The sequence below is a fragment of the Erinaceus europaeus genome, chromosome 14, assembly GCF_950295315.1.
Source record: "Erinaceus europaeus chromosome 14, mEriEur2.1, whole genome shotgun sequence".
Taxonomy (NCBI): domain Eukaryota; kingdom Metazoa; phylum Chordata; class Mammalia; order Eulipotyphla; family Erinaceidae; genus Erinaceus; species Erinaceus europaeus.
In genome coordinates, this window is record NC_080175.1 from 29,033,073 (window position 1) to 29,045,278 (window position 12,206).

General features: G+C 41.1%; 1 protein-coding gene across 6 annotated transcripts in view; it reads left to right on the plus strand.

The window, feature by feature from the left end:
- The window catches only part of CHUK (component of inhibitor of nuclear factor kappa B kinase complex), a 45,090-nt gene that overhangs the window by 1,032 nt on the left and 31,852 nt on the right, over positions 1 to 12,206 (plus strand). For all 6 annotated transcript variants that reach the window (XM_007530266.3, XM_016191362.2, XM_060171488.1 and 3 more), the window contains exons 2-4: positions 4,750 to 4,844; positions 9,084 to 9,198; positions 11,728 to 11,797. In XM_007530266.3, coding sequence (XP_007530328.1) covers positions 4,750 to 4,844; positions 9,084 to 9,198; positions 11,728 to 11,797 — 280 coding nt within the window. The remainder of the gene's footprint in view (positions 1 to 4,749; positions 4,845 to 9,083; positions 9,199 to 11,727; positions 11,798 to 12,206) is intronic.

Sequence of the window (12,206 nt, forward strand, 5' to 3'; positions counted from 1 at the left end):
AATTGCCACCAAGATTATCACTGGGGCTCTGTGCCTGCACAATGAATCCACCTCTCCTAGGAGCCTTCTCTCCATCTCTCTCTCTCTCTCGATAGAAATTGAGACAGGGGCCGGGTGGTGGCCATCTCATTAAGTGCACCTATTACAATGCATAAGGACCCAGGTTCAAGCCCCCAGTCCCCACCTGCAGGAGAGCTTCATGAGTGATGAAACAGTGCGGTAGGTGCCTCTCTTTCCCTCTCTCTCACTCTAAACTTCTCTCTGTTCTATCAAGTAAAATAAAAGTTTGAAAATTAAAATTAAAAAAGAAATAGAAATTGAGACAGAACGGGGATATACATATACATATACATATACATATACATATACATATACATATACATATACATATACATATACATCTGTGGCACTATTTCATTGTTCATGAAGCTTCTACCTTGCAGGAGGGGACTGTGTGCTTGAACCTTGGTCCTTTCCTTGCACACTGTAATGTCTGCAATCAGTTGGATGCATTGCTCCCTGTCACCGTATCAACTGATTTTAAGAGAGGAAACATTAAAATGAAAGTGAATTTCTAGGAAGATTTTTGTGAAAGTTCATTTGAGTGGGAAAACACGAGACAAGATGAATGGTTAAAATACTGCTTAACAGTCCATGCTCCCAGAGGGATAAAGAATAGGAAAGCTGTCAGGGGAGGGGGTGGGATACGGAATTCTGATGGTGGGAATTGTGTGGAGTTGTACCCCTTTTATCCTATGGTCTTGTAAATATTTACATTTTATAAATAAAAATTATATAAATTAAAAAAACATTACTTAGATGCCTGCCTACCCTTAGAAAGGAGAAATGAATTCCAGAGGAGGAGCTAAGATTTGCTGTCTTAGGGAGTCCTGCGATGGCACAGCAGGTTAAGCGCATGTGGCGCAAAGCGCAAGGACTGGCTTAAGGATCCCGGTCACTTCACAGGTAGTGAAGCAGGTCTGCAGGTGTCTGTCTTTTTATCTCTCCCTCTCTGCCATCCCTTCCTCTCTCTATTTCTCTCTGTCCTGTCCAACAACAACGACGTCAATAACCAGAACAATATTAAACAAGGGCAACAAAAAGGAAAATAAATAAATAAAATAAAAATTATTAAAAATAAAAAAAGAAAATATTTGCTGTCTTAAGGAATGAGTGTGAGTTGAGAATCAATACTGTATGGTGGGAGAAGGAAGGAAATATACCTGGGAGGAATGAACATGCTTGTGAGGCAATTAGAATGACAAATGCCACAGATAGAACACAGGAAGTTTTGTGAAGCTGCTTTCTGGGCTACTTGACAAAGAGAGCTTGGAAGGAAATCCTGAAGAGAGAAAGATGGGAAGTGAAAGATAGGGCTCAAGTACTTTGTCTTACAAGTAGTACGTAAATTTAAAAAATTCCACCATCAGAGGAGGCATAAGAGAAAATAGAAGGAGGCAGGTACTTCTCGTGGAATGTTGCCAGTGGCCTTGTGAACTAAGCCTGCTCATCAGCCTGGCCCCAAGACAAAGTGTGTGCTTGCCAGTATGCTTCATGACTGCTTTTCTTGGTCCCTGGTTGGGGTTAGAAGAATATATCATAGGTGCAGGTAAAGCTTACATAACTTTAAGACTGACTATTTTTTTAAAATATCGTTTAATTAATTTATTTATTCCCTTTTGTTGCCCTTGTTTTATTGTTGTAGTTATTATTATTGTTGTTGTTGTTGATGTCCTTGTTGGATAGGACAGAGAGAAATGGAGAGAGGAGGGGAAGACAGAGAGGGGGAGAGAAAGATAGACACCTGCAGACCTACATCACCGCTTGTGAAGCTACTCCCCTGCAGGGGGAGGGGGAGGGGCTCGAACTGGGATCCTTATGCTGGTCCTTGAGCTTTGTGCCACCTGTGCTTAACCCACTGTGCTACCACTCAACTCCCTAAAACTGACTTTTTTTTTTTTTTAGATTTTATTTATTTATGAGAAAGATAGGAAGAGAGAGAAAGAACCAGACATCACTCTGGTACATGTGCTACCAGGGATTGAACTCGGAACCTCATGCTTGAGAGTCCAAAGTTTTACCACTGCGCCACCTCCCGGACCACAAAACTGACTATTTTAACCACTTTTAAAAGTTATTAGTTTGTTGGAAAAGACATGATGCATTTTTGCATAGAGAAACAGAGAAACATGTAATGACTTTTCTGACAACCCAGTATTTTATGTGAGGGTGGGGGACACCAGCAGAGCACTACTCTGTCAGTATGATGTTTATTATTGTTCTTGTGATTGTATGGTGCCTGGGATTGAACCTACTGTTCCGTGAGTACCAGACATATGTATTACCTCTGAGCCACCTACATGCCCCCTCCTCATTTTAACCTTTTTAAATTGTACAGTTCAACAGTGTCTATCTCTGAGGTCCTGGGAGGTGGTGCAATGGGTGAAGCGTTGGACTCTCAAGCATGGGGTTCAAGTTTGATTCCTAGCACTATATGTGTGAGAGTGACACTCTGGATTTTTTCTCTCTTGCTCTCATAAATAATATATATTTTTTAAATCCACCTCTAGAGCTTTTTCATCTTCCCAGATTCTCTGAAACCTCTAAATAATACCTCCTATTTCCTTACCCCTCACCCCACCCCTGTCATTGGCAATCACCATTCTACTTTCTGACTCACTTTTTAGATGGAAGAGATTCAAGTTCCTCTGGAATCTTAGAAGTCTCTCAGGAACTTTCTAGTTGGACAGAGAGTGACCCTTTCCCAAAACTAGGACATTTGACAACCAGACCTGTAGTAAGAAGAGAAGAAGTATGTAGCTAATAAAACTTGGAAGCTGCACCAGCAAAATAGGGCACTTGGATAGCGACGCTGTTCTGCCATGCATGTACCTAGGTTTGCTGTTAGCCCCACTGCATTGGAGGAAGCTTCTGTGCTGTGATATTCTCCACCCCTCTCCTCCCACTACCAGTACTCTCTTTTTTTTTTTTTTTTTTTTTGTTGGATAGGACAGAGAGAAATGGAGAGAGGAGGGGAAGACAGAGAGAGAGGAGGAGAGAAAGATAGACACCTGCAGACCTGCTTCACCGCCCGTGAAGCGACTCCCCTGCAGGTGGGGAGCCGGGGGCTCGAACCGGGATCCTTAAGCCGGTCCCTGCGCTTTGCGCCACGTGCGCTTAACCCACTGCGCCACCGCCCGACTCCCCTCCAGTACTCTCTTTTAAAAGCAAATTATTATCATCTTTATTTATTAGATAGAGACAGTCAGAGATTGAGAGGAAAGGGGGAGACAAGAGAGACACCTGCAGCATTGCTTCACCACTTGCAAAGCTTTCCCCCTGCAGGTGGGGACGGGGGTGGGGTGGGGTGGGGAGCCTTGTATAACGTGCGCTCAGCCCAGTACACCACTACTCCGGCTGCAATACTCTCTTTCTCTCAGATAACCTGACTTCTGTCACCAGGTTTTACTGGTTTTTTGTTGCTGTTGTTGTTTGTTTGCTCTTAGTTTCCTTTTGTTTCTATTTAGTTTTATGTTTCACACCTGGGTAAAATCATCCAAAACTTGTCTTTTTCCTTCTAAGTTGATTTGCTTGGTATAATTCTCTCAAGCTCCTGCTCTTTTGCTGTGAATAGCAAAATTTCATCTTTATGTTATCATTGGAAAAGTCATGGCATATTTTTCTGTTTTTCGATAGCCTAGTAGTTGAATAGTATTCCATTACATAAATGTATCACATCTTATCTAGTCATCTGTTGATAGACACATCAGTTACTTCCATGTTTTTGCTGTTGTAAATAATACCATGGTAAAACTTTGGTGAGGTTTATATGCTTTGTGTTACTTGATGTTCCCTCCGATAGAACTCATTTTCACAGGCATAAGGTGGAGGTTTTTTTTTTTTTTTTTTTTTTTTATCAGTGTCAAGTATCTAGGAAATAACTCAGCAGAGGAACATAGGACTAGCATGGATGAGGTCCCAGGTTTGATTTTGATTTTGGTTTTATATATATATATATATGCAGAGCATTGGGTTTTTGTCATATTAAAAGTTCCTTACCATCTGAGACCAGGGAATCCTGAACTATCCTCTCCATTCTAGTTAAGCTAGAGACCAGAGCCCTTTTTAATGCTCTTGACTAAGCTCTGAAGAGTTTGGGAGGATAGATTATTTGCATTTTTTTCTAGAAGTATATGAGACAGAGGTCTAAAGAGACCTGTTACAGGATCAGACTCAGCCACCTTTTCCTTATGTGCTTAGGTGCATTTGAAGGTCAGTTTTTTTTAATATTTATTTTACTTATTCCCTTTTGTTGCCCTTGTTGTTTTATTGCTGTAGTTGTTGTTGTTGTTGTATAGGACAGAGAAAAATGGAGAGAGGAGGGGAAGACAGAGAGGGGGAGAGAAAGATAGACACCTGCAGACCTGCTTCACCACCTGTGAAGCAACTCCCCTGCAGGTGGGGAGCGGGGGGGGGGGGTTCGAATCAGGATCCTTACTCCAGTCCTTGCACTTTGCGCTGCCTGTGCTTAACCCGCTGCACTACTGCCCAACTCCCTGAAGGTCAGTTTTAAAGAATTGGCTTGTCTAGTGGTTTCTCTAGCAAAAGTGTTGACTCAAGAGAACTGTGGATAAGTATATTTAATTTGGTAAAGCTAAGGCATTTTGTTTCCCTGGGTTGATATTTGACAGCAAGTAAATCTACACAAGAGCCTAATTTATGTTTCTTTTTCTTTTTCCTTTTTGGCAGGAACTTGATCTCAAAATAGCAATTAAGTCTTGTCGTCTAGAGCTGAGTACCAAAAACAGAGAACGGTGGTGCCATGAAATCCAGATCATGAAGAAGTAAGTGTACTTTTGATATGCTTCCCCAATTTTACAGCTCAGTCAGAGATTATCATAGGGACAGAGACAGCAAGTAGCTGTTTGCATCTTTTTATTTGGGGGGGGAAGGGAGACACTTTTTTCTCTTTAATTAAATGTAATTTCAGATAATAATGGCACAGTTTTATTCAGTTTGGAAAGTCATCTAGGGGCTGTGAGCTACCATCAAGTAGAGTTAGCAGTGCTTTGGTAAAATGAATGAATAAACAAACAAAATGTCTAAAGGGCTTGTATACATGAGGCCCTGTGTTTGATCTCTGACACCGTATGAAAGACAGAGCAGTGCCCTTAAGACAGACAGACAGACACACACACACCTCTACCTCTCTCCCCCCTCCACTAAAAAATGTTTTTTTTGTTGTTGTTGTTTTAATAATACTGTTCAGCTCTGACTTATGACGGTGCCAGGGATCACACCTGGAATTCAGGCTTGAAAGTCTGTTGTGTAAACCACTGTGCTATTCCCTGGCCAAATAAAAAAAAATTTTTTTTTTTTTAATTAAAACTTAAAATAAGTCACCTAGGTATTGTCAGTGTTCCCTAAGGGCAGAATTTGTTTCTTCTGGACAATGCTCATTTTTTTTAAACATTTTTTTCTTTTTCTTTTTTTGCCTCCAGGGTTATTTATTTATTTTGTATGATCTTTACTTATTTATTGGATAGACACAATCAGAAATTGAGAGGGGAGGGGGTGATAGAGAGGGAGAGAGACAGAGAGACACCTGCAACACTGCTTCACCACCTGCAAAGCTTTCCCCTTGCAGGTGGGGACCAGGGGCTTGAACCTGGGCCATTGTATAGTAACATGCGTGAGCGGCCAGGTGGTGGCACACCTGGTTAAGTGCACACACTACAGTGCACTAGGACCCAGGTTCAAGCCCCTGGTTCCCACCTGCAGGGAGAAAGCTTCACGAGTGGTGAAGCAGGGCTGCAGGTGTGTCTCTGTCTCTCTCGCTCACTATCTCCCCATCTCTCTCAATTTTTCTCTGTCTCTATCCAATAATAAGTAAGTAACGTGTGCTCAACTAGGTACACCACCACCTGGCCCCCATCTTTTATACTTTTTGGTTAAGGAGCAGTCACTACTCTTTATATTTTACTCTCCTACTTTTGTTGAATAGTGTAGCTATGGCCTTGGTAAAAGCAACATAATTGTCTAAAGCAACAGGTGTTTTGGTCCTTGAATGTAGCTCAGTGGTACAGTGCATGCTTCATGTATAGGAGATACTGGGTTCCATCTCTGGGATATCTCCCACCCTTCCTCCCCACTCCTCAAAATATTACAATTAAAAAGAAAAAAAAAAAGAGAGAAGCCAAATGTCAACAAATATTTAGTATCTCACAGTTTGTACAGATTAAGAATTGGGGAATTACTAAGTGGATAGTTCTGGTTCAGGAGATCTATTAAAAGATCTCAAAATGTCGCTGAACTGTAGTCCTCCAAAGACTTGGCTGGCTGGAGTGTTCACTTCAAGCTCATTTATATGACTGTCTCAGAGGTATCAGTTCCTCTCCATTGCAGATCTCTCTGTAGGGAAGCTTGAATGTCTTCCTGACGTGGCAGCTAGCTTTCCTCAAAGTGAGTAACTTGAGAGGGAGAGAGAGAGAGAGAGAGAGAGAGAGAGCGCAAGATGAAAGCTGACATATCTTGAGTGATCTTACCTCAGAAGTCACACTCCACCATTTCCGTCACATTATTTTTGTTAGAGATGAGTCACTAAGTATAGCTTAGGCTAAAGGTGAAGAGAAACTTAAGCTTCTGGAGGGAGTAGACATATTTCTAAAACACCACAGGTAGTGTAGTAAGTGCTTAACAAATAATTCTTTTAGTTGTCATAGCAACTCTCTCTCTATATATATGTATATATATATATACATATATATGTATATTTATTTAAATATTTATTTATTCCCTTTTGTTGCCCTTGTTGTTATTGTTGTAGTTATTACTGTTGTTATTGATGTCATCATTGTTGGATATAACAGAGAGAAATGGAGAGAGGAGAGGAAGACAGAGGGGGAGAGAAAGATTGACACCTGCAGACCTGCTTCACCACTTGTGAAGCAACTCCCCTGCAGGTGGGGAGCTGGGGGCTTGAACAGGGATCCTTATGCTGGTCCTTGTGTTTTGTGCCACCTGCACTTTAACCTGCTGTGCTACCACCCGACTCCCCTATTTATTTATTAATGATAGGATAGGAAGAGAGAGAGAGAAAGAACCAGACATCACATTGGTACATGTGCTGCTGGGGATAGAACTGAAGACCTTGGGGCCCAGGTGGTGGCACATCTGGTTAAGCACACACATTTCAGTGCACAAGGACCTAGATTCAAGCCCCTGGTCCCCGTCTGTGGGGAAAAGCTTCACAAATGGTGAAGCAGTGCTGCAGGTGTCTCTCTGTCTCCTTCTCCCTCTCTGTCTCCCCCTCCCCTCTTGATTTCTGTGTTTCTCTAACCAATAATAAATAAATAAAAAGAAAGAAATCTTTTAAAATATTTATTGCCTTTTGTTGCCCTTGTTTTATTGTTGTTATCGTTGTTGTTATTGATGTTGTCATTGTTGGATAGGACAGAGATAAATGGAGAGAGAGGGGGAAGACAGAGAAGGGGAGAGAGAGAGACACCTGCAGACCTGCTTCACTGCTTGTGAAGCAACTCCCCTGCAGGTGAGGAGCTGGGGGCTTGAACCGGGATCCTTATGCAGGTCCTTGCGCTTTGCGCCACCTGCACTTAACCCACTGTGCTACCGCCTGACTCCCAAAAGAAAAAAATTGGGGGCCGCGCGGTAGTGCAGCAGGTTAAGCGCATATGGTGCCCAAAAGAAAAAAATCTTATTAAAAAAAAAAAGAACCAAGGACCTCATGTTTGAGAGTTCATCACTCTATCCATTGTGGTACCTCCTGGACCACTAAGTACTACCTTTTCAAAATTTTGTTTTTATTTAAGAATTTATTAATGACACATGAGAGTTTCACATGAGGCAGAAAGAGAAAGACAAGCCAGAGCACTACTTTCAGTACATGAAGTGCCAGGGATGAAACCAGAAACTTCAAGCATGCAAGGCCAGTTCTCTATCAGCGGGGCAGTTTCCCTACCACGGGTTATTATCATCATTATTTATGGGGCAGCATTGAAGCCCCTGGTGTCACACAGCTTGTAAGTACTAGAGCCTAGATTTGAAATGGGCACTTTTTGACTCATATGTCTATTTCTCTTTAACAGATCTCAAACTTACGACCTGTAAATCTATTTTGGTTTTGAGATCTACTATAGATAATTATGATGATGGCTGGGGTAATATTTTAGAAATCTATAGTGTAATTCAATATTTTCTGAAAGAAGTATTTGTGCACAAATTAAAAACTGGAAGGCAACATGCCAAAGTTGTAATAGTTTTCACCTCTGAAAGGTATTGTGATTATGGGGTGGGCAGTCTTCTATAGGCTTTGGAAGTAGACTGCCAGATTTGAATCATTACTTGTCTACTTACTATGTGATCTTAACTTACTTAAACAGTTTGTTTTGTTTGTTTGTTTATCTATTGCCTCTAGGCTTATCGCTGGAGCTAAGTGCCAGCACAAATCCACTGTTCCTGGCAGCTATTTTTTCCCATTTTATTGGATAGAACAGAGAGAAATTGAGAAGGGAGGGGAGGTACAGAGGGAGAGAGAAAGATGGACACTTGCAGACCTGCTTCACCCCTTATGAAGCATTCCCCTGCAGGTGGGGGAACCAGAAGCTCAATCCCAAATCCTTAGGTGAGCCCTTGAGCTTCCTACTATGTGCACTTAAATGGGTGTGCCACTGCCCAGCCCCTCTTAACCAGTTTATACTTTAGTTTTCTTCTGTGTGATGAGATTATTAATAAATTTACCTGTTGTAGAATTATTGTGACAGGTAAATGAGTTAATGCATATAAAGTGCTTATTGCCTGGCACATACGTAGTAGTACTATTTTTTAATTTATATATGGTTTAAGTTAAAAGTAATTATAAATGAGAAGTTAGAATTTTATAAAATGTCAACCTTTAGTTGTTATGTGGAAAACTGCAAGATGTTACGTATGTACAAAATATTGTATTTTACTGTTGACTGTAAACCATTAATCCCCCAACAAAGAAATTTAAAAAAGAGAAAGAAACCTAGTCCCTTTTCACTTGAAAATAATTCTTGTTTATAATGTTTCTTCCTTACTGTTAGGTTGGACCATGCCAATGTTGTAAAGGCCTGTGATGTTCCTGAGGAATTGAATTTTTTGATTAATGATGTGCCTCTCTTAGCAATGGAGTACTGTTCTGGAGGAGATCTCCGGAAGGTAGTATGGATATTTGAAATGATAAATTACAAATTTTTGTAGTGCTTGAATCGCAGTCAATATGATAACTCTAGAGCACAGCTCAAAAAACTGGCCTATTCGAACAAAGTTTTATTGCAACACATCCACCCTTTTTTTTTTTTTTTTTTTTTGCTTCCAGGGTTATTGCTGGGGCTTGGTATCTGCATTATGGAGCCACTGCTCCTGGAGGCTATTTTTTCCCTTTTGTTGCCCTTGTTGTTTATTGTTGTTGTTATTATTGTTGTCGTTGTTGCTGGACAGGACAGAGAGAAATGGAGAGAGGAGGGGAAGATAGAGAGGGAGAGAGAAAGATAGACACCTGCAGACTTGCTTCACCGCTTGTGAAGCGATTCCCCTTCAGATGGGAAACCAGGGGCTCGAATCGAGATCCTTATGTCAGTCTTGTGTGCTTTGTGCCATATGCGCTTAACCTGCCACACTACCACCTGGCTCCTTTTATGAATTCTTTATTTTTTGTTTTCTTACTATAGTGGCAGAGTTAAGTATTTGTAACAGAAATATTGTAGTCTGCAAAGCCTAAAGCAGTTATCATTTGACTCTATACAGGAAGTGTTTACAAGATGGAACTGTATTGATGGTATTAAACCAAAATATCAATCTTGAGGCCTGGGAAGCAGCTTGATGGTTAGAGCACACGTGTTACTTGCTAGGCCATGGCTTCAAACCCTGGCATCACAAGAGAGCACCAAGGGCAGTGCTAAGGAACTCCATAGATAGTGGAGCCATGATGGCAGACACCACTTTGGTGTCTTCCCCTTCCTTTCTCTCCCTTTCTGTTTCACATTCTCTCTACAAATATAGAATAAAAAATCCTGGGGACTGGTAACATGTATTGTCTACCTGGTAACATGTATTGTCTTGCCATGTGAGGAGTCTGGGTTGGAACCCTGGCAACACATGGTAGTGATGCAGCATCATGAAAGGTTGGTGCTAAGATGTTCCCTCCCCCTTTCCCCTCTCTCTCCTTCCCTCTCCCCCTCCCCCCAATAAAAAGAATGAAAACTTTGGTCTAGGAACATGTATACTGCAAAAACAAAGATGAAAACAAAAGTTTTGAACCAAGGAAGTTTCTCCGTCGTGATGTGATTGTGATGTGTGAGGCCCAGGATTCATTCCCCGGTATCAAATGGAGGCGAGAGAGGGAGAGAGGGTGAGAGAGAAAGGAATGTAATTGGGGTTGGGAGATTGCTCAGTGGTACAGTTCACACTTTGCCATGAGTGAGGGCAATGTTTGAGTACCATGCTGGGTGCCAGGGGAGGCTTCATGGATAGTGGAGCAGCGTTGTGGTCACTTTCCTTCCCAACCTATATCTACTTGAAATTTTTTTTTTTTAATTTATTCCCTTTTGTTGTCCTTGTTGTTTTATTGTTGTAGTTATTATTGTTGTTGTTGTTGTTGTTGGATAGGACAGAGAGAAATGGAGAGAGATGGGGAAGACAGAGAGGAGGAGAGAAAGACACCTGCAGACCTGCTTCACCACCTGTGAAGCGACTCCCCTGCAGGTGGGGAGCCGGGTTCGAACTGGGATCCTTTTGCCGGTCCTTGTGCTTTGCGCCGCCTGCGCTTAACCCGCTGCGCTACAGCCCGACTTCCCTTGAAATTTTATAAACGGGAAAAAATCCTCCAGGAATGGCAGACTTATATATGAGCAAAGCCCTGGTGCCAAAATAGTTGTTTACTCTATGGTAAATTTTTCTTTCCTATCTCACTTTAAATCTACTATAGGACATTTTTATATTTACCTGTGAGTTTTATTTTATTTTTTTTAATATTTTTTAAATATTTATTTATTTATTCCCTTTTGTTGCCCTTGTTGTTTTTTTATTGTTGTCGTTGTTGTTGGATAGGACAGAGAGAAATGGAGAGAGGAGGGGAAGACAGAGAGGGGGAGAGAAAGACAGACACCTGCAGTCCTGTTTCACCGCTTGTGAAGCGACTCCCCTGCAGGTGGGGAGCCGGGGGCTCGAACCAGGATCCTTACACTGGTCCTTGTGCTTAGCGCCACCTGCACTTAACCCGCTGTGCTACCGCCCGACTCCCCTGTGAGTTTTATTTTAACCTTTTCCAACTTCAAATACTTTTTTTTATCTTTTGTAAGCCTTATTGTGAAATTTACATGTTCTGATTATGCGTTTAATCATCTTTTTCTTATTTATTTATTTATTTGCCTCCAGGCTTATCACTGGGGTTTGGTACCTGCACTACGAATCCACTGCTCCTGGAGGTCTTTTTTTTTTTAATTTTTTTTTATTGGATAGGACAGAGAGAAACTGAGAGGGGAGAGGAAGAGAGAAAGATAGACTCCTGCAGACTTGCTTCACTACTTGTGAAGTGACCTCCCTGCAGGTGGGGATTTTTTTCTCTTTTACATTTTCTTCATCATGACTTACTTTATTTGAATATTCTCTTATAGTGACTAGCATGCTGTTCTTACTGTCCAACAATGTTGTCTCTATATGTTTTAGACGTATTTTTTTTCTCTTTAGCTGTTGAACAAACCGGAAAATTGCTGTGGACTTAAAGAAAGCCAGATACTCTCTTTACTGAATGATATAGGTATGTAGTCAGTATCTAATTAACACCATGACTCAATGTCCCTTTGAAATATAGAAGATTCTGTATACTACTACTTGGGAATTAAGGAGAATTATTAATGTACTATAAAAAATATAGCTTCTTAACATCTTGAAAAAAATGCTATAATTGTATAGTTGTAAGGGGTCTTAGAAATTTGAGCCTCAGAACTGTGTACAAAATGTGAGATATAATTTTTAAATTCATGTTGTTGTTTTTTTTTAAGATTTTATTTATTGATTGATGAGAAAGATAGGAGGAGAGAGAGAAAGAACCAGATATCACTTTGATACATGTGCTGCCGGGGCTTGAACTCAGGACCTCATGCTTGAGAGTCAAGGGCTTTATCAACTGCGCCACCTTCCAGACCACTAAATTCATGTTTTCTGTT